The sequence below is a fragment of the Chaetomium fimeti genome, assembly GCF_033439085.1.
Source record: "Chaetomium fimeti strain CBS 168.71 chromosome Unknown B0H64scaffold_5, whole genome shotgun sequence".
Taxonomy (NCBI): Eukaryota; Fungi; Ascomycota; class Sordariomycetes; order Sordariales; family Chaetomiaceae; genus Chaetomium; species Chaetomium fimeti.
In genome coordinates, this window is record NW_026944333.1 from 1,909,532 (window position 1) to 1,932,026 (window position 22,495).

Here is a 22,495-nt window from a genome sequence, read left to right on the forward strand (position 1 = left end):
CTAAGTTTGAGGACTGGTAATACCATTGGTATCCCAGATATCCAAATATGCATGCCTCTTTATCTACTTGCGTGTACTTTTCGAATTTCGTGCAAGGGACGCGTGAACACCACTGAGTTTAAGAGCCATGCTGGCGAGGAAATGACGACAAATTAGCTGCAACTACCTCTTGAGCGATTTCCTTTTTGAGCTCCTCCCTTGAGCAATCTCTTGTTCCTCGTCCTCCCACTCGCCATTCTCCTCCATTTCGGCATTGACCTGCCCTTCAGCATCGCCCTCTAGCCCCTCGCTGTCAAAATCGTCTTCGCCGTACAGGTCGCTGTCGTACTCATCCACATCCATTTCATCATCATCCTTATCCCCGCCTCCGCCGGCCTTTTTGTTTCCAGCTTTCTCCTTGCGCTTTTTCTCGACGTTCTCTTTCTGCTGCTTCTTGCGAGCCTCCTTCTCTCTCTTGCGCTGCTCCCACCTCTTTTCCAGCTCCTTGATCTCCTCCTTCGACTTGTGGACATACTCGTGCCACATGACCTTGCCCGAGCAAATACCCTCCTCAACCTTTGTCATGCGCAGCCGCATCCGAGGCCCCAGCTCAACCAGCTTCACGGCGCGCCGCTCGACGTTGTCGTTAGCGCCCTCCTCGTCATCGTCGCTGTCCTGCTCGGTAGCCCTGGTCTTGCCGCTATGAACCCTCTTCGCAGCTGTCTCCAAAATCTCGACCTCGGCATCCGTGTCGGCTTCGCTTCCGCTGGTGCCATCCGTCATGTATCCCTCGCCGTCTTCGCCACCAATCATGAACTCTGAGATATCCTTCAGCTTCCCGAGGTTTGGGAGACCGCCCTTCTTCCCCTTCTTGGACTTCAGCATCTTCTCAGCGGCGTTCAGCCGTCTTAATGGCCTCGAGAGGCCAACTGATTTTGTTGTGATGGCGTAGTGCCGGAAGTTCACGATAAACGTTCCGTCGTCGGACTGTTCGCGGTTCAGGAGCAATACTCTCCTAATCGACTTCAGGGGTGTTGTTTGGGGGTTGATCGGGGGGAAGAGGGACTGAAAGGCGGTCGTGGTGAGAGACTCGAGGTGCCGGGGGTACTTTGGAGTTTGCGTCCGCGGAGGGATTGCTGAAGTTGTTCATCACGAGCTAAGGGGTGATTAGTGGGCGTGCCTAGAAGATTTGGAACCGGGATCCTTACCAATGGAGGCGTGATGTACTCTTTTCCGCCGCCCTTAGGGTGCCTTTGTGCCCTCTTCACATCCTTGGTCAAGGAATACTTCTCGACCCTGAAGTGGAATGTAGGGCCGCGCGGCGCAATGGCTAGGCGCAGATTGGTGTTCCCGGACTCGGACCTTGAGAAAAGGAGGAGATGAGTGACCCCGAGAGGCCCGCACATGGTAACATAATCCCGTAACCTGTTGCCTTTCCGCTCCTTCAGACGCGTCGCTGTCCCCGGTTCCATCACACGTCGGACATCGGTGGCCAACTGGCTGATGCTGGTTCCAACTTCGCCTGCGCCTATGCGAATAACCATGCTCTTCGGATCTCTCGAGTTGGCATATCCATTGATCGCTGTCGGCGTGACAGGGTTTGTCGCGCCGGCATGGGTTCTCTTTTTTGAGCGTCTCTTGGCCATGATGATGTCTGATGATGGCGGTGGTGTTGTTGCTTGCAAGTTCCGTTGATCTCGATGCAGCTCCCGAAAGACCAATTGACTGGGACAGTTGCACGCGGGCAAAAATTTCGGTGGGGCAGGGCTTATCGTGCATGCCCCACTGCCGATAAGCCCATAATTTTGGGAGCAGCGCTCCCTCCATCATCGCGATCTCTCACTTTGAAGCCTCCAAAAAGACTTCACCTCACACACAAGCTGACATAGCCCACCATGTCGACCAAACGCAGGAAAGTCTCTTCGGGAAATGGGGCCATAAAAGAAGCCTCAATTCAGATACAAAAGCCCAAAACAAAACCCCCGCCTGCAGCAACACAGAATGAGCCATCCCCGGCGCCAAATTCGGAGGCCGAGTCTGAGACTATAGACGATGCATCGGGAGAGGGGAGCGAGGAGCCTGCCCCAAAAAACGTTCCAGGACTTGGTACGTAACCTCCATCACTCGATATTTGAGCCTGGAGACTGACAATAGGACTAGGGCATCGTTGACGCCCTCTGCGAAGCCTGCGACCAGCTTGGATACAAGAAACCGACACCGATCCAGCAAGAATCGATTCCGCTTGCCTTGCAAGACCGCGACATTATCGGCCTTGCGGAAACCGGTAGCGGTAAAACGGCGGCATTTGCACTCCCGATTCTCCAAGCCCTTCTCGAAAAGCCCCAGCCTCTGTTCGCCCTCGTCCTCGCCCCCACAAGAGAACTGGCAGCCCAAATCGCGCAATCCTTTGAGGCGCTGGGCTCTCTAATCTCGCTCCGGTGTGCTCTGGTTTTGGGTGGCTTGGATATGGTGCAACAAGCCATTGCGCTGGGAAAGAAGCCGCACGTGGTGGTTGCGACTCCCGGTCGGCTGTTGGACCACCTGGAGAAGACGAAGGGTTTTAGCCTGTGAGTCTGCTGTGGACCTTATGGATTGTAGATCTATGGCCATGGGGCCAGACTTACTGACTGTACTCTTAGGCGCAATCTTCGCTACCTGGTTATGGACGAAGCTGATCGGTAAGAATCCCGCCTGCTGCCCCTCGGTCACTCTATTAACAACTGCAGTCTCCTCGATATGGACTTCGGCCCAATCCTGGAAAAGATCCTCAAGTTCCTCCCTAGAGAACGGAGAACCTTCCTTTTCTCCGCCACTATGTCGAGCAAAGTCGAGAGCCTGCAGCGCGCCAGTTTGCGCGACCCCCTGAAAGTCAGCATTTCGTCATCGAAGTACCAGACCGTCTCGACCCTCGTTCAAAACTACGTATTCGTCCCGCACACCCACAAAGACACCTACTTGATCTATCTATGCAACGAATTCGCGGGCCAAACCATCATCATCTTCACCCGCACCGTGATCGAGACCCAGCGGATCGCCATTCTGCTGCGCACGCTCGGCATGGGCGCCATCCCGCTGCACGGCGGCCTCTCCCAGTCGGCGCGTCTCGGCGCCCTCAACAAATTCCGCGCCGGTTCCCGCGACATCCTCGTGGCCACCGACGTTGCCGCCCGCGGTCTCGATATTCCCAACGTCGATTGCGTCCTCAACCTAGACCTGCCAGGGGACTCCAAGACATACGTCCATCGCGTGGGCCGTACGGCGCGTGCCGGCAGGTCGGGGCACGCAATCAGTTTTATAACACAATAGTAAGTTTGCACGAACCTCTAGGCTTAGACTTTGGGCCGATGCTGACTGTCACAAGTGACCTCGAGCTCTGGCTGCGCATTGAGGCGGCATTGGGTACTAAGCTCAAGGAGTATCCCTTGGAAAAGGACGACGTCATGGTGTTCAAGCCACGTGTGGAAGAGGCGCAGCGGATAGCAAAGATTGAGATCAAGGCGCTGATGGACGATCGTGGGAAGAAGGGTTCGGTCTTGAAGGGCGGGAAGGGGCGGAAGAGAGGGCCACCTGGGTCGAATCGGGATCATATGGATGCTGAGGAGGGTTAAGTAACAAACAGCGAGCCGGAGTTGTGGAAGTCTGATCGGAAAAGTTGAGTTTGTAAATTGGTTCACGGAGTTAGGCAGTGATATGGCGTCCAAGATATCATCATGTATCAATTATTTAGCGTTTGAAGGCTCGCAAAAAACCAGTGCTTAAACTCCTTTGTTTCCCTTTTGATGAACCAACCAGACAGCCCTCCGATCATTCACTACTCGGCCTCAGTAAGCACCCTCGTCCAGTCAAACTTCCGCCACCTCTTCTTAAACCCCTCCACCCGGTCATCATGCCTCGACCAGCGCCCCTGCCGCTTAATCACATCCGGCTCGCAGTCCAACATACCACCGATGATCTCACGCGCGAACAGATCCCCCTTGGGCCACCGCTCCGCATCCTCCACAATATGCCCCAACCCCCCATCCAGATCAAACCACACATGAAAGTACGGCATCTCGCGCGCCAGCGTGCGGCGGAACGCCAGCTTGCCCAACCCTTCGCGGGCGCGCTTCCCCGTGTCGAGGATCTTGCGGTGCTGCGTCCACTCCTCGTCGGCGGAGAGCATGGCCTCGCGGAAGAAGGCGGGCGCGGTGGCGCCGAGGTCGTAGGGGACGGGCACGGCGACGAGGGCGGCGTGGGGGCGCCGGTGCGGCGCCGCCGCGTTCTCGTAGAAGAGCACCTCGCGCCCCTGCTCGTGGTACGCCCGCGTCAGGCTCTTCATGAAGTTGCGCAGCTCCTCCCACTCGTCGTCGTCGCACTCGAGCAGGTTGGTCCGGTGGCTGAGCGGGGCGATGACGGCGCCGCCTTCGGCGCCGGTGAGTTCGGGTGCCGTGGGGAGGGTCAGGTAGGTGCGGGTGGCGAGGGAGATGACGGGGGCGGTGGGGAGGTTCTGCGGCGGGGCGCGGTCTTCGTGGAAGCAGAGCGGGCAGGTGTCGAGGATGCGGTTGAGCTTTTTGTATTCGGTCACGGCGATGTTCTTGAGGGAGGAGTCGGTCTTGTGGACGCGCTTGGCTAGCTTGGCGGCGTTCTCGTCGAGGTACTCGAGGTCGTTGTCGAATTTGGCGTCTTTGGCGATGCGCTCGGCGAGGCGGAGCCCTTCCCCTCCGGCCTGCCCGCGCGTGCGGCGTTCTTCGCGAAGCATGTCCTGGACAGACATGTCTTCGTTGGCCTCGACCTGGCCGCGCTCGACCCCGCGCTTGGTGGTGACCGCTTTGACTTCGCCGCGGGCACCGGCCAGCATGCGGTTATGGGATGCGTCGAGTACGACGGCGTTGTTGGAGGCGGCGCCGGTGCTGAAGGCGGCCATGGCGGCATTGTACTCTGCTTCGAGCTTGGCCGCTTCGGGGGCATTGCGAAGTTTTGCCTTCATAAGCTGAGCGCGCATGCGGTTGAGGGAGGACTGGTCCATTGGAGGTGCCGGCTGGATCATATCCTCGACAACCACGCCTTGCTCGGGTTCCGGAGATGGCGAGTGTGCTGGTTCCCGCCGGGTCGTGGCCATTCGCTCCTCATACAGCTCGCCACTCGGCTTTTCTTTGCCGACATAGCCTTCACCGTACACACCGCGCCTGTCCATCTCGACTTTCTCCTCCCTGGCATCGTCGAACTCCCGCAGGCTACCAAATCGCTCCTCGGCAACCTCATCAACCGGGCGGCTTGTCTGTTCCGCAATGGTGTACACCGCCTTCAGCTTCGTCATCCTCCATTGCGATCCCTCGTCGCCGAACTTGTAGTTGACTTCCCTCGTAGCAGTTTCCTGGGTTTCCTCGGGGGCGTGCACCTCGCCCAGACCTCGGTTCAGTTCTCGTTTGTGCAACACCCTCGGCGGTTCCTCTCTTACGGGCGATGGGCTCTTCCGGTTCGCCCCCCTATGAACGTAGTCGACATCCAATGCGGACGGGGCCGTCATCCATGAGTCTCGAAGAAGAGGTGTAGCGCCGGCCGGGGTCTTCTCTTCGTCAGGGATGGGGAGATCCTCCTTGGGGTCCGATAGCTTGAGATCCTTCATATCTTTCGTCCCCCGCCTTTCGCGCGCTTTATCGTCTCTGTCCCTCGAACGTTCTCTTGATCTGTGCCGGTGCCTATGCCGATGCCTGGATTCTTCTTCTGGTTCGTCGCGGGAGTGGCGCGAGCGTTTGTGACGGTGCCCGTCCTCGCCCGAATCGTCATCTCGGGATCGGTGATGGCTGCGCCTATCTTTGTCTCCATTGCGGCCACTGCGGTCCTCTCGCCTATCTGAATCACGGTGTCTGTGTTTCTCGGTGGTTCGGTCGCGCTCTGAGGATCGGTCGCGACGATGGTGGTGTCTGTGTTTCCGCTCGCGGCGTTCTTCTTTTTCCCGCGCGGCTCGTTCCTCCTCCGCCTTTTCGGCGGCAAGAGCCTTTTCGAAGGCTTCTAAACTGTCTGGACCGTCCATTATCGCGATGTTGGGCTCGCGTGAACCGCCGTGTTTCAGGTCAATTGAATGCCAAGACCAGCTCTTGATGGAAATGCTCGAGTGACGTCGCCGCCCCAAGTGCGAGATGTGGGACGTGCACGCCGAGCGCGACTCAGTTCCACCCTCTGCAGAAGCTCCCTTGAAGCTCCGAGTCAGTGACCCACTTCCGCCCGCTCCTTCTTAAATTTATCAGTCTTCTGGCGACTCGCACCTGAAAGGAGATGCAGCAGGCCCCCCATGGGAACTCTCGCGCCATTGAAGTAATTGATATTTTTGTTATGGATTTTTTTCTTCCTTTTTCCCAGAAGCCCTGCTTCAACCCAAGCTCCAGCAGTCGGTGTCCAACTCGACCCACGCGTTAGCACAGTAACTGCACACTGTGTGCCCCGGCCAATCTTCGAAACGCCACTCGCCCGCAGGCTGGGCTTTGTCTCCTGGCTTGTACCTTGTCGAGGTTCCTATTTTCGTCTTGGTCGTCTGAACTCGAAAAAGAAACATAACCGCTGGGTTAATTCTAGGCCTCAACAGTAACGTCACACAGTTCCAAATCGATACGTCACCCTTAATCCTCCCTCTGCACGCTCAGCGGCTATCGTGAGGGGCAATGTGGCTCAGCCAGCGGCAGTTGTCCTCGCGCCTTTACTGTGTAGCTGTGTGGGACTCTAAAATACGCGAGTTGTCTCCGCCGAATATCTACTTGGGTACACAGGAATAAGATCGCCACTTCGAAGAAGTATTCCCAACAATCATTATTGCTCCAGGCGAGAACTCGAATGCTCATTGTCAGCCCCAGCTGAAAGAAACACGGCACGTGGTGTCAGGCTGGCCAACAAAGCACTCCTCACTGCGCGAGGTCAAGAGTCAGAATCCCAACTTGGGGCAATTCTTTTGTAGGTTTCAGGTCTCTTGTTGGCCAACCGCCCCCGAGCGTAAAGTTCGAGATCTTTGCCAATGTTCGTGTCTCCCCGCGGTTATAACCGGCAGCCGGTGATGCCTATGTCGGCCACAGGGCTGTTTGACTGGGCCTGTAACCTCGGGAACTTCACTGCCGGAAAAGGATGAAAAGGTGAGCCTGCGAGGCCGCTGTGCCGCTGACCCCTGGCTTTCGGGTATGTCATCCCGCTTTGAGTCAACGTAGGGCATGTTCGCGACACAAGTAGCGTAGACATCAGCAACTAGAGATGAACGAGACGTATATAATCTGGGGTATACCATGGGATCAAATTGTTCGCTCTTGAAAATTAGCGCCCGAGATCTGCCATTTGCAACGTATAATTTTTGACGCCGAACGCCCCGCCCATAGCCAAAAAAGAGCAAAACCGAACCCCTGGGTATAAGCCATCATGCGATTCCATATCCTTTGTGTACAATTTGCCAAGCATTCATCACGTATAACTATACCTCGGATCCGACCCCCCATGCCCGTACTGCGGTTGCCCTGGCGGCCTCTTCGCGTAGTCGGCCGGGTTGTATGGGACGTATTGGGGGGGCTGTGGCGTAAGGGTAGGCGCGTTCTTATTATTGTCCTGGTGCTCCTCGGCAGTCTCTTTGTGTGGGGCAAGCGGCGCCGGAAAACCTTTGCTTTCCAGGCCGGGGGACGGAGCACCTGAGGACGTCGAGGTGGGCCGTGAACCCGGTGTCGTCCACTGTCCGCCCACCGATGGGTTCGGGCTTGCGTTGGACGGTTGGCGTGGGTCGACGAAGGACTCCCGGTTGCTCTGGGGGGGCGATTGTCGGAACGCCTGGGGCGGCGACTGCCGGTCCGATTGGAAATTGGGGGACGTATAATAAAAGTCGCCGGGCATTTCGATGGGAGCTTGTGCTGGCGGGCTTGTCTGGGCGGCTGGCAGCTCCTGGGCACCCTCTTGCGTCCCGTACGCGGGGCCGCCCTGCGAACCAGAGGTGCTAGGCCGCTGGTATCCTGCATATGACGATTGCACTCGGGGAACTTGGTACGGCACGGGCGGTGACCCCAACGGGGGCGAACCGCTGACAGATGGCGAATACCGGAGGCTCGTCGGAGACGGCAGTGGTGATCTGGCCTGGTGGCTTCGGTCGGCCGGGTTGATCGTCCTGAGCTTTCCGTCCTCGATCATTGCCTGAAGCACACCAGCATCCAGCAGCTCTGCCTTCTTGATGATGCGCTTAACCATCTCACCACCGGCCTTCCTCAACTGTGACTTGACAAAGCTGAGAACTGTGAGATTGCACTTGATTTCGATGTCTTCCCTCAGGTACAGGCCGTCCGACGGCGCGCCGAGCCCCTTCAGACCGATCTCCGGGATTTCAGGTGCCTCCACACCAGACTGGTTGCCGGCAATGCGGTACTTGTTTCGGAGGTCGACGTTCATAGGCGCATAGATGTGAGTCTGCAGGCCCCACGGCATGTCATGGAAGCAGCCGTTAAACTGGATAGTCGAGGAGCCCATCTTCCCGATCCCGGGGACGAGTTGGATGCGCTCCGTAATTTCATACCAGGTAGAGTAGTACTCGTCCGTTTCGGCATTGTGTGGCGCTGGAATGGGCTTGTGTCCGATGACGAGCGGGTTCAGTGTGATGACCTCGGAGTGCGAGTGGAGGATATCGATAGCTAGCTGGCGTGGGATAAAGCCCGGGATGGGGGTGATCACGGTGAATGTGTCTTTTTTTCGCAGCATGATGATGGTTGATGCTGGGGAGCGCGAGTCAGCGCGGGCGGGGACCTGCCCAGGTGTGCGATGATGCGGGGCGAGTTGACGCGCGTTGACGATATTGACAATGGTCGAGGTATGTACTTGTAGTATGTCGAAGGATTAATCACGATCTGTCGGATATTACATACAGCGATGCACGGTCAACAATGATCTGAAAGGAATCGGGAGAGAAGGACAGGGGAAGACAGAGATCTTTATCGGGGGCGCAGCTGGGGGGTAAAATGGACGGCATGGCTGAGCCTTTGGTGGCCGTTGGTCGTTGCTCGGAACCGTCACCAGCCGCGCAACAAGGGCTGAGTCGCCAAGGACAAGAACAATCAACCATGCACCAAGCCCAGGCTTTGTCCGGGGGGGGCGGGATGACGTGAGACCGTCGGTCTGGTTTACTCTGTACCTTATCACGTGCTTATGTACTTTGTCCCCTCTCTCGACCGATGGAACTCGAGGAAAACTTAAAATGTGGTGAGGAAACGCAGTCTTGACTTTCGCACTGTCGACAATCATCGCACAACTGTAATTGATGACTCAGCAAGCACGGGCCAGCTTGTTACCCGAAGTCTTAACGGCCGAGAACCCATTCGCGTTCTAGGAGTGGGGCCGGCACGGGAACAACCTGGAACGGCAAACGGCGCCGGCGACGGAGGCCGGAAGGTATCGCCTCGTATTCTCCTTCATTCACATACCATTAAGTCCCTCAGCTCGCACCTCGCATATTCGCGATATCGGTACATTTTCGGCGCCAGGGTCCCGTTCCCGGCTCAGAAACGCGAACCAACTGTACCCGACCCTCGAGCCTCGGTACTTGCCTTGCTGGCCTTGTTGGCCTTGTCTCGCTTATACGGTTATAGCCTCTCTCCTCTCTCTCCAAACCCCAGAACTCCCTTCCTCTTCACCTTCTCGTTGTTCTTCCTACTCATAATATACTTCTCAACTCACTACAACGGTATAACAACAGTTACGCTTCTAGTTTTAGTTACGAAGCTACCCGTTCTATTTTCGTGGTGAAACCACCTATTGTGAAACCACTAATAGTAAACTGGGATGACACCTGAGTTCAAGGCATCCATAATATCCTAACGCCTATACCAATGCCACCAAGCCGGTTACAGCCTACTAGGCTACTACAGCAATACCAGATCGAGAATCTCGCCGCACTCCTAATACTTCCACTCCACCTCATCCGCCCAGGGCGGCCCGCTGCACTTTCCGTCCAGCTATACCACCTATTCGGGGTATGAACAAGCAAAAGCCCGAGCTGATACAATAACTAGGAAAACACTCGCTCGAGGAGTCCAACCTATCCGCAATTCGACAAGAGATCTGGAGAGCTAGCCTCGAAGAGGCTTAGGCAGGCTCATACTGCCGAGGAGCCCACGTCGTCTAGCACACTCTCTGACTCGTCAGATTTGCGAGATAAACACAACAGGATTGCCGCGAGGAAGGGAGATGCTGTGCTTTGGGACAGTCGAGTTACTTCAATGCAGTCGCATCCCCTCAATGCCCTAGTTCCCCCGGTCCAATCAACACCTATAGACAGGGCCGAGGAAGATGGGGCCGCTTCGACGCAGTCGAATCCCCTCCCGGTCGAATCAAGAACAAGGTCGGATCTCTCCTCCATCGAGCGGGAGGAAGAGGAGGAAGAAGAGGATGAGTTATAGGTAGAAGCCCTTTGCTAGATAGTTTTCACGTCTGATTCCCATATCAATACTAAGGTTGAAGAAAGCTGCTATATTCAGTCTAATAGATTTCGCATAAGTCCACTTTGAATAGATACGAAGAGCCGGAGACACATACAGTATGTGGCAGAGAGACCGTAGTGAAGAATGGACTCGCGCGGTTATACAGAAAGGTGATGGCAGCCCCTCTTTTCAAGGTTCTCCCACAGCTCCTCACCTGGGTAGCCGGCTATGGCGGTAGGACGTGGACATCCGGCCGACGCCGCGCATGCCGAGCGGCCAGACCTCGGCCGTTTCGCAGCGCATTCATGCGGCTGCGGGTGCCCAGGACGGACATGCCCTGCTCGCTGAGGAGCGGGATTGACTTGATGTATACGCTAAGGCCTGCAGACATGGACCCTCTGCCCTGCAGTTGCTCAGACCAACATGAGATGAGAGGCTCGGTGACGCCAGCTAGAATCACGTAAAGAAGAGAAGCAGAAAGAAATATACGTTTCTTTGTATTACTATCCTACAGTCATGCTCCAGGGCGAGCCAATTCAGTTAACCATGCCAATCTGTCGTTCTATCCGCCGCCGGAGGGGTCTTAGGATGGCCTAGAGGTCGGCGTGAATGGCTGTCCGGAGTCTCAGCATGGCCTGGAGCTCGGCACGAATCTTCTGTACTGTGTCTGGAGGAACTACGGAGTAAGTTCCGTAGGGTTCCTTAACGGACTGCAAAGGGCCTAAAAATGTGCCTGGAGGAACTGGGCATTACGTGGAGTAGATTACTTGTCCGAATTCGTCGGAGAAAGGTCGCCGAATCGGGTGACACGGGATCTCCCCAAGAGGGATCTGGTTACGCTGAGATAACATTGTGAAGAGCGGTTAGGTTATGAGGTCGTTCGAGCGTTAGGGATTGGTGTTCAGAGTCGGAAGTTAGGCGTGGCTCGACGTCTTTCCGAGGTTTGAAAGGAAGGGCAAAACTGCGCCAGGCGAAGAGTTCTATTGTTAGTGCAAGTCAAGCGAGCGCGGAGTCTGGACAGCGCCAGCCGATTCTTCGCATAACAGTAGGAACAATGTACGTACAATATATATATATATATTGTACCAGGGATTCCGTTCACGCTGCCGACGCCATTCGGCCCGTCAACCTGCATTTCCGCTCACTTGGCCCACTCGATCATCCAAATCTGGAAGTCGCCTGCAGACATGAGCTGATCCAGAAGATCGGTCCCGACACGTTTTGTCCGGGGAAGTAAGGGACCCTAGAGCATCGACTATGTCCAATTGCAGTCTCCCGGGCCGACACAGAAGTTTCTCACCATGCTGTAGGTCGAAGCAATACCCCGAGGACCCAAGCACATCCATACCGTGACATTGCAGCTTTACTGTTTCTACGGCTGCCTCCTGACCAAATGTTCCCGAAATACGGGTTCCCTTGGTTTGCAGTCTCCAGAAACCTCTTCCTGCCTGTCTACTATCACTGAATGCCAGGACCCACAGCCGTGATGGCCGCTTCATTCCAGTCGGCAACCTCCTTGTTGGCTCCAGCGTTCCCTGGAGGGCAGGTCCTTCGTCTGACCATGTCTCATGCTGTACATCAACTCCAGATGAGAGATTTCTCGGCCTCGTTGGAGTTTTATTGACCGCTTGCCTTTGCCATTCCTAGAATACGGGGCTCATGCAGGCGTATCTGCGCAGTCCCAGGCCGCGCACACGTGCAGAGGCAACAGGCCAGGCCCTCAGCTCGCCCCGGGGCCTTGACGTTGCCTCGAACGAAGCCTTGCCCTGAACCTCCATCTCAGAGGAGGCCAACCCGGTTGGGGTGGTTGTACATGAAATTGTGCTAGGACGACGGCCAATTAGACCGGCAACCCTGTTACACGAACAATTAAGAAGCTCTTGTTACCCCTCCTTGAGTCCTTAGCACTTGCTGACATACATATTTCCACCCCCATAAACTGATTATAGACCCGGGCTGTGATGCACATTGGCGCCATGGAGTAGTAGTATCGGTTGTCAGATACTACCTTATGGAGAATGCGATTGGAACCGTCTAGTTAATAAATCTGACCGACGTCTGCGCGGGACATGTTCTGGCTCTAATTAACCTCTGCGAGGAAAATGTTCTGGCTCTAATCAATCTCAACTCTGCGAGGAACATGTTCTGGCTGGGCACCTAAGTGCGCGTGCTACAGAGACGTGCCGCAAGTTGTCCTCCATCATACCTATCATTGGATACGAACTTCACCAACTGCGCTGCAAGGTAGTAGGCTGCTCTGACCTTCCTTCTTTGGAATCCTCCTCGCTGTTCCCGAGGGCGAGACGGTATCGGGTGTTGGCCGAGAGGGTACGGAATGTGTATAAAAGGACCGTGATAGCCCTGGATTCTGAGACCACGCTCTCCATTCTGCAGCCTCATCTCCAGCTCTCGTCTCTTCATCATACCTCACCTACATATCCTAAGCGGCTTCACCGAAGCCACCAGCACCATGCAGCTCTTCCAGGTCCTCGCTCTCGCCTTCGCGACCACCGCCATGGCCAAGGTCTACAACGACAACAGCCCCATTCCCGACTCGGTAGAGCGCCCCTCCAACTCCGTCACCATGCAAGCCAACACCTTCGGGACCGTCGTCAAGGCCGCAAGCGCTAAGCTCCGTTCCAAGGCCCTACAGGCCCGGGCGTCCACCCTTCAGGTGTGCGAGCACTCCAACCTTGAAGGCGCCTGTATAACCATTACCGGTATCGAGAGCGGTGCCTGCTGTAAGTCTTTATGTCCTGGCTTCAAAACCGAGTCCAAAGGTATACATTCAAAGCGGTATCTTATACGGGAGAACAGACAATATCAATGGTATCTGGAACGATGTCATCTCGTCCACTAATACTTTTGGACATACCTGCACCGTCTGGGAGCACCATGGCTGTAGCGGTGACCAGTCGACCGTCAATGGCGCGGTCAACTGGGGATACATGAACGATAAGATCAGCTCGTATAGGTGCTTTGACTGAAAGGTCACGGATCATGGCCCGGAGGTAGGGAGGTTGCCTGTTGAGGTTCCAGACTGAAATTAGGTAGCGTGGGTAGCTAGTGGCTCATGGAATGGTCATATAGGGTTTGTTCGGAAATTGAGGTATCTGCTATTCAGCATAACTTCCGTACCTTGGCTTCTATCAGCTATGCCATGCTTAATGAAGCGTTGCTCTGTCACCATTGGATGCTCACTAGACCCGGCCTGTTGCAAAACCCCCCATTTCACGACGGTAGCTTAATGTCATTGGCTCGTATTTTGGAGGTGAGGAAATGCACGCGACAAGCACGTTCATGGAATGGAACCCAAGCCGGACACCGCTGTGTCCGGCAAACGCCAATTCGTCTTGGCACGCGCGCGCGGGTTGCGCAACACTTTCTAATTTTTATCGATTTTTGGGGGAAAATAGGAAGATAGAAAAGTATATACAGCTATATCAACCAAACCACTACATGCGCGCACCGCGCAAATATCTCAAATTATATATCTGGATACGTAGAATCCGAATTTTATACCTGATCAATGATGCGGATAATACGCGTTGAGGTATCGATAGATTTCTATTTTTCTTGATTTTGTTCGAACTTTTCGAAGATATCTTGGCAAGGCTTGGCGGATCTTGGCGATTTTTGCTAAAGATTTACCAGTTTTTAAACCCATCAGAATCTCAGCGCGTATTATCCGCATCATTAATCGGATACAATACTCGAATTCTACGTATTTAGATATATAGCTTAATGTATTTGCGCGGTGCGCGCATGTAGTGGGTTGGTTGATATAGCTATAGATAGTTCGACTGATTTCTGGTCTTCTGGCCGTTTTTTTCAAAAATTAGAGCGTGTTCGGCGCGCGCGCACGCCAAGACGAACTGGCGTTTGCCGGACACAGCGGACTGTGGACCGAGTAAGGGAGTGGATGAGAGAGGAACAATGGGCGAATGGACAGTTCGAGGCCCCACAAGTAACACCGGGGATCCACGTGCGAATTCATTGCTGATTGACACGGACCTCCCGTCATTGCTCGCAAAAGCTGTCCCCCACTCACCCCGCCATGATCGAATTTCCATCAAACATTGATCAAAGTTCGGATACAAAACACTCAATCACTCAATACCAAGAATCACTCACGAGCGATCCAATATTGTGAAAACTCCTTATTCAAAATGGATACGACCCCAGCTTCAGCTTCGGCTTCCACAGCAGCAAGCCCCGATGGGCAAACAGGGCAGCCCACGGTAGTTGTCTGCATGGGAATGGCAGGTATGTTCGCCATCCACTTGTCGCTCCCCTCTCGATAGCTCACAAGGTTCTCTAGGAGCGGGCAAGACAACATTCATGCAACGGATTGCTTCCCATCAGTTTGGGAAGAAAGAGACTCCTTATATCATCAATCTCGACCCAGCTGTCACCTACTCTCCATTCCAGAGCAATATCGACATTCGCGATTCTGTGAACTACAAGAAAGTAATGGAGGAGTACAACCTGGGGCCCAACGGGGGCATCATGACGTCACTCAACCTCTTTGCGACCAAAGTCGATCAAGTCCTCGGTCTTCTCGAGAAGAGGGCAGCCCCGGACCCGGAGGACCCGAGCCGCAAACCCATGAAGCATGTCCTCGTCGACACGCCAGGGCAGATCGAAGCCTTCGTATGGTCGGCATCGGGGACCATATTTCTCGACTCCCTCGCATCGTCGTTCCCGACGGTAATCGCCTACGTCGTCGATACGCCGCGTGCGAATTCCACGTCGACATTCATGAGCAACATGCTCTACGCGTGCAGCATCCTCTACAAGACGAAGCTCCCGATGATCATTGTGTTCAACAAAACCGACGTACAGGATCCGTCGTTTGTCAAGGAGTGGATGACCGACTTCGACGCGTTCCAGGCGGCCTTGGACAAGGAGCAAAGCAACAACGCTTTCGGTGGACAGGACGGCGTTGGAAGTGGATACATGGGTAGCCTCATCAACAGCATGAGCCTCATGTTGGAAGAGTTCTACTCCCATCTCAGCGTGGTCAACGTCAGTGCGCTCGAAGGCAGTGGAATCGACGACTTCTTTGAGGCCGTGAAGGAGAAGGCGGATGAGTTCAGGCGAGACTACCAGCCCGAGCTGGACCGGAGGCGGGAAGCGAGGGAAGCTGACAAGAAGAAACAGAGGGAGAAAGAGCTGGACAAGATGATGTCGGGAATGTCGATGGGCGGCACGGCTTCGAAAACTGCCGTGGGAGACATCGATGTGGAAGAGAACGACATGGAACCGCTCAGCCCTGATGAGGACAGCGATGACGAACTTGATGATGAGCAGGATCGAGAGGGGCTTCAGGCAAGGTATGAGGCGTCCATGTTGCATCAGGAAGACTCTGTCAGTGCAGATGCGAGCTTCGCCAAGTACCTCCACACCCAGCAAGGGTAACGGCGGTTGGGATGGAAGGCTGTTTATGTGTCTTTGGGATAAAAGTTGTGGCGTTCAGGGCATCAGCATAGCGTTGTCGGTGTTTGGGTGATACCAGCATTAGGTAGCCGAGGTTCATTAGGATCCAAATGGACAAGTTGCATTTCTCGTCACGTATGTCTACTATGTAGCATATTACCAGAACGCCAATAATCGGGATGCGGCGCCCTTTGCCTACTTCGATCGCGTCCTATCCAGAACTTGTCTCTTCACCAAGGAGTCGGGGCAAAGTGCTCTGAAAACGCATAACCCGAATCTCCCAATGAAAACACCCGCCCTCGCCTATCATCCATCCCATCACCGTGCTTCAAACTGAACCATCCTGCAGCGAGAGTCAGCAACAATGCAGTGCCTCCCCACCCGAAAGACCCCAATTCGGTCGGTCATGGCGCGAGAGCCCGCTTACCGCTTTGTCCTTTCTTTGTACAGCACGCGCGCGCCGCACTTTTGGCAGCGGATCCCCGTGGCCTTGTCCAGGGGCACCCGTGCGGAGCAGTCGCCGCAGATGTAGTGTATCGCGCCGCCGCCCTCGCCTGCGTAGTCGCGTGCCGCGGGGGCGTTGAATGAGCCGCCGCCGACGGTCGGCGAGCCGGACCCGGTGGGGACTTGGTACTCTTCGCGAGACATCGTGGAATTGATTTGAGAGTGGTTTATGCGTTTGCGGGATGCGAGTGTTCGATAGGGTGTGTCGTGTGCGGAGATGGGTTGGTGATGGATGATTGGAACTTGATGATGCTGATAAATGCCTGGACCCCTTCTCGGTGTGAGGGGCGGGCTGAACAAAGCAAGGCGGCAGAAAAAATGGCGGCGATAGGCGGCAGAATGGCTCGTGGTGGGCCGCGCAGGGATTACATCACGTGTGGCCGCGCTCAGGTCTGGGCCGAGGTTGTTCGCGGCAGGCAAAGCCAATCGAGGCCCAGGAAGCTCAAGCGCCAATCCCGAGTTTCAAGCCAACCCTCCGCATAAACATGTAAACACACCGCCACGAACAGATCCGTTGAGATTTAGAGCTTCAGACCCGGACCAGATGAAAGCTACAATCCCACGACAATAGCAACAAAAAAAACACAAAAACGCACCCACAATGGCACCCAAAACCTACAACTCCTCCCTCCCGCCCATCCCATCCTCCTCCACCTTCGACCCAGGCCGACCACACACCCACACCCACAACAACAGCAACACCCAAACCACCTCAGCCGACTGCCCCTTCTGCCACATCTCGGCCGTCTTCCGGCCCTACAACCCCGCCAACCCACCGCCGCCAACATCCGCCCTCCTCGACCCGGAGCTCACCTCGCCGCAAGCATCCGCCTTCGTCGTGCTCTCGACCCCGCACCTCGTCGCCTTCCTCGACATCATGCCGCTCTCGACGGGGCACGTGCTGCTCTGCCCGCGCCCGCACCGGCCCAAGCTGACCGACGTGTCGCCGGCGGAATCCGCCGAGCTCGGCCGCTACCTGCGCATCCTGTCGGCCGCCGTCGTGCGCGCCACGGGGGTGGCGGATTGGAATGTCGTGCAGAATAATGGGGCCGCCGCCGCGCAGGTCGTGCCGCATATGCATTTTCACGTCATTCCGCGGCCGGAGCTGAGGGATAAGCGGAGTGAGAGGTTTACGGCGACGATGTTTGGGCGCGGGCAGAGGGATGAGCTGGATGAGGAGGAGGCGGCGGAGTTGGCGGGGCGGGTGAGGAGGGCGGTGGCGGAGATTGTGTGGGCGGATGCGGAGGGCGGGGCGAAGTTGTAGGAGGTTGGAGGGGAGAGAGGTTGTTTATTTGGGTAGAAGTGCTTTTGGACGTTGTGTTACATGTGTTACGGCAGCCAGGTCTGCGTTCCCAGCGGGGATTGGGCCCGCCGGTGTCTTGTTGGTGATGTCACAGCGCCAGTGGTAAGTATGGGTTGGATTCTTTTTGGCGGCTTCTATTTTTGGGCTGTCTAACTTCTCCAGGACTCCCTCCAGTCCCCATTACTCGTCATCGCCGAAGAACACCTTGACCGGCAGCCACGCGTCACCGCACACCTTGAATCGTTCCGGAATGCTGTCGATCTTGGCCACCTCCTCGTCTGTCAGGTCCCACCCGTCCATGTTGAAGTTGGCCTTGACGCGGTCCGGGTTGACGCTCTTGGGCAGCACGCTCCAGCCCTTCTTCAAACCCCACATCAGCATAACCTGCTGCACGCTGCGGTCCTTGGCCTTGGCAATGGAGGCGATCGTCTCGTTCTTGTACAGCGGCGAGTCGCTGCTACCCAGGGGTGAGTACCCGGAGCAGTGGATGCCCTTCTCGGCGCAGTAGGCAATGAGCTTAGGGGACGGGTTGCCGGGGTGAAGCTCGATCTGGTTGACGGCCGGGACGATCTACGACTAGTCAGCAAGCATTCCGGGTAACGGACGGGCCAAGCTCCTGGACAGCAGCACTCCATACCTTGCAGCTCGGCTCGTTCAACAAGCGCTCCAGGTTCTTGATGCCAAAGTTGCTGACGCCCAGGTTGCGGATCTTGCCCGTGTCCATCAGCTTCTGCATCTCGCGCCAGGTGTCGACAAAGTCCCAGTCGGGGTAGTGCTTCTTGAGGTCCTCGGGCGTGGTGCTCGACGGCCAGTGCATCAGGTACAGGTCGAGGTAGTCGGTGCCCAGGTTCTCGAGCGAGCGCCGGAGCGCCTCGGGCGCCCGCTTGTGCCACGGGTTGTCGAGCTTGGTGGTCAGCCAGATGTCCTCGCGCGGCACGCCCGACGCGCGGATGCCCTCGCCGACCTCCTTCTCGTTGCCGTAGGCGAAGGCCGTGTCGATGTGCCGGTACCCGGCCCGCAGCGCCGCCTCAACGGCCTTGCCGACCTCGCCGGGCTGGGACTGCCATGTCCCCAGGCCGATGGCGGGGATGGCGGCGCCCGTGTTGAGCTTGAAGGCCTTGCTGAGGGGGTTGTCAATATGGATAAGGGGGATGGTAAGGGCTGGGAGTTGAGGAGCTGCCTACGAGGTGTTCTTAGTCTCAGCCATTGTGATGTTTTGGATGTATGTATGTACGATGTGAGTGATGTTCGACTGCTCAAGCACAAAGCTAGAAAGGGGTTCGAAGGCGGGAGGCGGCTTTAGAGGCGGCTTTATTCACAAAGCTCGAGCAACAGAAACGCGGGGTCAAACTTCACCCGACACAATTCGAAGTGCTTCGATTGTCAAGTTATGATGACGTTATGCGTCCGCTCCCCCGCGCCCTGCCTCGCCTCTTGTGGGATAAAATGTCCACTTAGTTTCCATGTTAAGCGGGGTGTTGGTGGGTTGGGCTCGGTGGGCTGAGGTGGGCAACCTTCACACTGGGCTTGGCTATTCCCGAAGATGCGCGATCCCCGACCCGAAGATCCGGTGTTGCGGTCCGGCGTCATGCGGTTGGGGCGCTTGGAGGGCCGGAATTCCCACAAGTGTGGACCACCTTGTTGTGCCGCCCGTCTTCGGTGAACTCGGGAACATGGGAACGAGAATTTTGTCTCCGATGAATGCTCCGTTGACTTCCCCGCTCAAATGATAAGTAATTACTTCGTACGTGGTTCCCCTGAATAGCCGTTTGGACGGCATCGGTCACTCGTTGCAATTCGACCCCGAAGTTTCGGACAAAGGGGTTCAAACGATACGCCACCGTATCAAGATGGGATCATTGCCATGCCCACGTCCGATTAAGCTACCGACTAGCAATCACCATACCACTCCACAGCACTCCTATCCCAGCCAGCCCACTCCCCAAGAATGACAGACACAAAACTCGTGTTCATATCTCGTCCCCTCATTCGCCATCTCTCCCTGTTGCCGGTTACTCCGACCATTAAGCGTCAGTCCCACTGCTCCTGAATGTCGCGCATAGCGCCGCATAATGATGGGTCAAGTCGAGCACATTCTGCGGCAGGTTCGTAGCTTGAATGATGCTTCTGATCTTGACGGCCCCCTCGTCCTCGATCAGCATGCGCACCGTGTGCAGCAGCTCGGGCGAGAACTCGCTGTACCACCTGTACTGCCACGTCACCAGTCTTATGGTGGCGGCCACGGTGTCGCGGGTGCTGCCCTTGGTCTTCTCGAATACTTTGAGGATGCCCGCCAGCGCTTTGGGGCTGAAGCGCTGGGCGAGGCAGGCGCGGTAGGCCTCGACGGCCTCGTCGACGTGCTGCAGGCGCTCGGCCAGTGACCCCAGGATTTCCCACTCCTCGGCTGACTTTTTGTACTGCATGCTCTGGGCGCGGTACTGGGCCATCTGTGTGCGCCAAATGGTATAAACGCGCAAGTCCTCGTAAAGCACCATAAACAGGCTGTCGAGCCAGCGTTCGCAGAGGCGCTTGTTGTTAAGGCGCGAGAAGTGGTCTTCTTTAGAACCCTGTATATATTGTCAGTCATGTCTGCATAAGTGGAAGAGGCAGGACCGTAGCTTACGCTGTCGTCACCCTTCTTTACCTCGCCTGGGTCAACGGCGCTCGAAGGCCTCTCGATGTCTTCGGCCCTGCCGCTAGGAGCGAGCGTCTGAACACCAGACTCGCTGTCTTCCTGCTCCTCTTCCTTTCCCTCCTCCTCGTCCTTCTCCTGCTCCTCTTTTTTGTCTGCTGTCGCCGCGTCCTCCTTTGCTTCTTCGTCTCCGGCTTCGGACGCTGCACCATTAGTGGTAGGGTCCGGGGTCCCGCGGAGAGCATCGGTGCTGGCGTTGCGATTCTTAGGGTAGCTAGTTGACTCCTGCTTCTCACGGTACTCATCCTCCATCACAAAGACGTTGCTCCGGATCTTGAGCAGCTGGTCCCAGCCAATCTTGGACGTCATTTCCGTCAGGATGCTGTAAGCATGCTTGAACGTCCCACGGTAGGCGGCTGCGCGGAGATTCAGCAGGCTCGGGTCCACCTGCTCGGAATACCGGGACTCGGGCTCGCTGTCGATCTCATCCAACCTGGTCTCTTGAAGCGTAGGTAGATGGATATCTCTTGGTTCCGGCATGACGGGCGCGTCCTTGTCTTGGTATGTAAACATGGGACATGAGTTGAGCGTCGTGAGGGCGTTCTCCCAATCCTCCATCGTCACATACACCTCCGCTAACCTAGCCCAGGTCCCGAACTCGCTAGGGGCGGCAATGGTGCTTCGGTCCGCGCAGCCAAGGGACATACGGAGTCGCTCATCCTTTTGCTCGGGCGTCGCGGCGGTTTTGGCCTTTTTGAGCAAGAACTCAGCCTGGGTATCCAGCATAACATAATCCATCGGAGACTGCTTCAGAGCTTCGTGAAGGATGCGTATCCCTTGAACCTCTTCGTTGCCCATAAATAGGACCTTGGACAGCAGAGATGCCACTTCGACGTTTTGTGTCCTCAGTTTCTCGAAGAGGTTGATCCCCGAGGTGTGTCTGCCGGTGGTGTGGAAATATCGGAGTAGGCCCGCGGTGAGGTGGTTCGAGACCACGTTCGGAACCTGCACGATGGAGTCCGACCCCAGCTGCCATCCTGCTCGCGCGTGCTATTAGCCGATCCGTGGCTGCAAAACAGATATTCCGTATGTCTTACCCCGAAAGAACAAGTGCTCGGCCGCACTTAGGAAGCGGTGCTCGGTCTCGGTATTGGTTACGGGGTTGAACCGCCTCACGCCCATGATCTTCCTAATGGTGTCGCCCGTTCCGTCGTCGGCGTACGAGTATGCCCGCAGCACGCTGCACAAGTATGTCTCAAGCCAGAGCTCGTCGGTCGCCTTGCGCTTCTCGCCTCGTTCGTCGATGCAGAAGCTCTCCACTGATCCAGGGAATGGCGCATGCACGCGCATGTCGACGCGCGAGAAGGCATTGTAGCAGCTGAAAGCGAGGTAGCGGTTAGCGGTTAGATAAACGCGAACAGGGTGAACCCAATTACCAATACGTGCCCTCCAGCGTTTTGGTGGTGGCAGAGGGGCCGAACTCCTTGTAGGCTAGTGTGTTGATGTACGCGGCGAGACTCGCTGACGACGAGGCATCGACGCCCGTGACATGGTGGTAAACGCCTGTCTAGATGCTTCAAAGTCAGTGGCAGGATAGGCGATCGACGTGGGCCAAAGACTGACGTGTTTCCCTCCACTCCTTAGGGGCTGCTTGATTAGGTGCGCAAGGTCGGGAGGGCCAAGCTCGCGCAGGGAGACCAGTGAGTCGGTACGGGCGTCAATTGCTTCGTGAAGCACCTCCTCCGTCAACCTATGTAAAGACGCATCAGTTTAAGTCCATCTTGTAGGGCCGATGGCGCGGGGCACGGACTCGGGCACAGCTGGCGCAACCATGGCGACAGAACAACTACCGTGTTGCACGGCGATGCGTTGGCGGAAAGCTCAATAACAATTAAGGTTAATCCCAATTCGAATCGATCCAGGAGATAAAATAGGGAGGAGCAGATTCCGAAGCCGCTACCGCTGGCTGGATGTGTTTGGGTCGTTGCTGTCGTCGTGTTCTCCAAGTCCCCTGTCCTTCCAATGTCTCAGGGCGGTTTTGGCTTGCTTGCTTCGCGGCTGGGGGGTTCTGGGCAGCTTCCCAGCTCGGTTCCAAGGCTGGTTAGGTGTTGCGACCACGCACCGGGGTTCTTGGCGGGGAATGGTATCTGAAGAAAAGAGGGTCTAGGTAGAAGGAGCTCGGGCCACACTCGAATGTCAACGTCAACTTCAAGTTCCCAAAGGCACTGCACG

General features: G+C 56.1%; 10 protein-coding genes across 10 annotated transcripts; 4 read left to right on the top strand and 6 right to left on the bottom strand.

Moving 5' to 3' along the window:
* Positions 1 to 67: 67 nt before the first annotated feature.
* B0H64DRAFT_400615 (Brix domain-containing protein) lies at positions 68 to 1,710 on the bottom strand. Its single transcript, XM_062804079.1, has 2 exons — positions 1,188 to 1,710; positions 68 to 1,086 (listed from the first exon to the last, which is right to left on the bottom strand). Exons 1-2 carry the CDS (start codon positions 1,623 to 1,625, stop codon positions 163 to 165), a joined length of 1,362 nt encoding a protein of 453 aa, XP_062657915.1. The 5' UTR covers positions 1,626 to 1,710; the 3' UTR covers positions 68 to 162.
* A 125-nt stretch (positions 1,711 to 1,835) lies between these two features.
* B0H64DRAFT_400616 (ATP-dependent rRNA helicase RRP3) lies at positions 1,836 to 3,679 on the top strand. Its single transcript, XM_062804080.1, has 5 exons — positions 1,836 to 2,072; positions 2,140 to 2,546; positions 2,619 to 2,657; positions 2,706 to 3,284; positions 3,341 to 3,679. Exons 1-5 carry the CDS (start codon positions 1,875 to 1,877, stop codon positions 3,585 to 3,587), a joined length of 1,470 nt encoding a protein of 489 aa, XP_062657916.1. The 5' UTR covers positions 1,836 to 1,874; the 3' UTR covers positions 3,588 to 3,679.
* B0H64DRAFT_400618 (CwfJ C-terminus 1-domain-containing protein-like protein) lies at positions 3,680 to 6,228 on the bottom strand. Its single transcript, XM_062804081.1, has one exon. It carries the CDS (start codon positions 5,990 to 5,992, stop codon positions 3,791 to 3,793), a length of 2,202 nt encoding a protein of 733 aa, XP_062657917.1. The 5' UTR covers positions 5,993 to 6,228; the 3' UTR covers positions 3,680 to 3,790.
* A 961-nt stretch (positions 6,229 to 7,189) lies between these two features.
* Positions 7,190 to 9,139, bottom strand: B0H64DRAFT_400621 (uncharacterized protein). Its single transcript, XM_062804082.1, has one exon. It carries the CDS (start codon positions 8,668 to 8,670, stop codon positions 7,399 to 7,401), a length of 1,272 nt encoding a protein of 423 aa, XP_062657918.1. The 5' UTR covers positions 8,671 to 9,139; the 3' UTR covers positions 7,190 to 7,398.
* A 3,716-nt stretch (positions 9,140 to 12,855) lies between these two features.
* B0H64DRAFT_463250 (uncharacterized protein) lies at positions 12,856 to 13,623 on the top strand (the record flags this gene model as incomplete). The annotated part of the gene is made up of 2 exons (XM_062807587.1): positions 12,856 to 13,126; positions 13,203 to 13,623. The coding sequence occupies 2 exons, from the start codon at positions 12,856 to 12,858 to the stop codon at positions 13,370 to 13,372; spliced, it is 441 nt and encodes a 146-aa protein (XP_062657919.1). The 3' UTR covers positions 13,373 to 13,623.
* Positions 13,624 to 14,403: 780 nt separating this feature from the next.
* B0H64DRAFT_400625 (uncharacterized protein) lies at positions 14,404 to 15,918 on the top strand. Its single transcript, XM_062804083.1, has 2 exons — positions 14,404 to 14,651; positions 14,707 to 15,918. Exons 1-2 carry the CDS (start codon positions 14,555 to 14,557, stop codon positions 15,804 to 15,806), a joined length of 1,197 nt encoding a protein of 398 aa, XP_062657920.1. The 5' UTR covers positions 14,404 to 14,554; the 3' UTR covers positions 15,807 to 15,918.
* B0H64DRAFT_400627 (uncharacterized protein) lies at positions 15,919 to 16,626 on the bottom strand. Its single transcript, XM_062804084.1, has 2 exons — positions 16,252 to 16,626; positions 15,919 to 16,167 (listed from the first exon to the last, which is right to left on the bottom strand). The coding sequence occupies exons 1-2, from the start codon at positions 16,470 to 16,472 to the stop codon at positions 16,143 to 16,145; spliced, it is 246 nt and encodes an 81-aa protein (XP_062657921.1). The 5' UTR covers positions 16,473 to 16,626; the 3' UTR covers positions 15,919 to 16,142.
* A 163-nt stretch (positions 16,627 to 16,789) lies between these two features.
* B0H64DRAFT_186121 (HIT-like domain-containing protein) lies at positions 16,790 to 17,829 on the top strand. The gene is made up of 2 exons (XM_062798999.1): positions 16,790 to 17,733; positions 17,794 to 17,829. The coding sequence occupies exon 1, from the start codon at positions 16,930 to 16,932 to the stop codon at positions 17,590 to 17,592; it is 663 nt and encodes a 220-aa protein (XP_062657922.1). The 5' UTR covers positions 16,790 to 16,929; the 3' UTR covers positions 17,593 to 17,733; positions 17,794 to 17,829.
* On the bottom strand, positions 17,702 to 18,966 carry B0H64DRAFT_186143 (Aldo/keto reductase-like protein). The gene is made up of 3 exons (XM_062799000.1): positions 18,816 to 18,966; positions 18,269 to 18,752; positions 17,702 to 18,201 (listed from the first exon to the last, which is right to left on the bottom strand). Exons 1-3 carry the CDS (start codon positions 18,836 to 18,838, stop codon positions 17,812 to 17,814), a joined length of 897 nt encoding a protein of 298 aa, XP_062657923.1. The 5' UTR covers positions 18,839 to 18,966; the 3' UTR covers positions 17,702 to 17,811.
* A 309-nt stretch (positions 18,967 to 19,275) lies between these two features.
* Positions 19,276 to 22,416, bottom strand: B0H64DRAFT_343764 (Chs5p-Arf1p-binding proteins-domain-containing protein). Its single transcript, XM_062801290.1, has 6 exons — positions 22,074 to 22,416; positions 21,887 to 22,013; positions 21,700 to 21,830; positions 21,361 to 21,641; positions 20,255 to 21,300; positions 19,276 to 20,198 (listed from the first exon to the last, which is right to left on the bottom strand). Exons 1-6 carry the CDS (start codon positions 22,094 to 22,096, stop codon positions 19,656 to 19,658), a joined length of 2,151 nt encoding a protein of 716 aa, XP_062657924.1. The 5' UTR covers positions 22,097 to 22,416; the 3' UTR covers positions 19,276 to 19,655.
* Between the last annotated feature and the right edge of the window lie 79 nt (positions 22,417 to 22,495).

Coding starts and splice junctions, on each gene's coding strand:
- B0H64DRAFT_400615 (XM_062804079.1), bottom strand. CDS start 1,625: ATGGCCAAGAGACGCTCAAAAAAGAGAACCCATGCCGGCGCGACAAAC. Junction 1,087..1,187: donor AGTACATCACGCCTCCATTG/GTAAGGATCCCG, acceptor CAAACTCCAAAG/TACCCCCGGCACCTCGAGTC.
- B0H64DRAFT_400616 (XM_062804080.1), top strand. CDS start 1,875: ATGTCGACCAAACGCAGGAAAGTCTCTTCGGGAAATGGGGCCATAAAA. Junction 2,547..2,618: donor AAGACGAAGGGTTTTAGCCT/GTGAGTCTGCTG, acceptor CTGTACTCTTAG/GCGCAATCTTCGCTACCTGG. Junction 2,658..2,705: donor GTTATGGACGAAGCTGATCG/GTAAGAATCCCG, acceptor TAACAACTGCAG/TCTCCTCGATATGGACTTCG.
- B0H64DRAFT_400618 (XM_062804081.1), bottom strand. CDS start 5,992: ATGGACGGTCCAGACAGTTTAGAAGCCTTCGAAAAGGCTCTTGCCGCC.
- B0H64DRAFT_400621 (XM_062804082.1), bottom strand. CDS start 8,670: ATGCTGCGAAAAAAAGACACATTCACCGTGATCACCCCCATCCCGGGC.
- B0H64DRAFT_400625 (XM_062804083.1), top strand. CDS start 14,555: ATGGATACGACCCCAGCTTCAGCTTCGGCTTCCACAGCAGCAAGCCCC. Junction 14,652..14,706: donor TGTCTGCATGGGAATGGCAG/GTATGTTCGCCA, acceptor AAGGTTCTCTAG/GAGCGGGCAAGACAACATTC.
- B0H64DRAFT_400627 (XM_062804084.1), bottom strand. CDS start 16,472: ATGTCTCGCGAAGAGTACCAAGTCCCCACCGGGTCCGGCTCGCCGACC. Junction 16,168..16,251: donor TACAAAGAAAGGACAAAGCG/GTAAGCGGGCTC, acceptor CTCTCGCTGCAG/GATGGTTCAGTTTGAAGCAC.
- B0H64DRAFT_186121 (XM_062798999.1), top strand. CDS start 16,930: ATGGCACCCAAAACCTACAACTCCTCCCTCCCGCCCATCCCATCCTCC.
- B0H64DRAFT_186143 (XM_062799000.1), bottom strand. CDS start 18,838: ATGGCTGAGACTAAGAACACCTC. Junction 18,753..18,815: donor GCTGAGACTAAGAACACCTC/GTAGGCAGCTCC, acceptor CAACCCCCTCAG/CAAGGCCTTCAAGCTCAACA. Junction 18,202..18,268: donor TGAACGAGCCGAGCTGCAAG/GTATGGAGTGCT, acceptor GACTAGTCGTAG/ATCGTCCCGGCCGTCAACCA.
- B0H64DRAFT_343764 (XM_062801290.1), bottom strand. CDS start 22,096: ATGGTTGCGCCAGCTGTGCCCGA. Junction 21,831..21,886: donor TAAGGAGTGGAGGGAAACAC/GTCAGTCTTTGG, acceptor TGAAGCATCTAG/ACAGGCGTTTACCACCATGT. Junction 21,642..21,699: donor ACGCTGGAGGGCACGTATTG/GTAATTGGGTTC, acceptor CCTCGCTTTCAG/CTGCTACAATGCCTTCTCGC.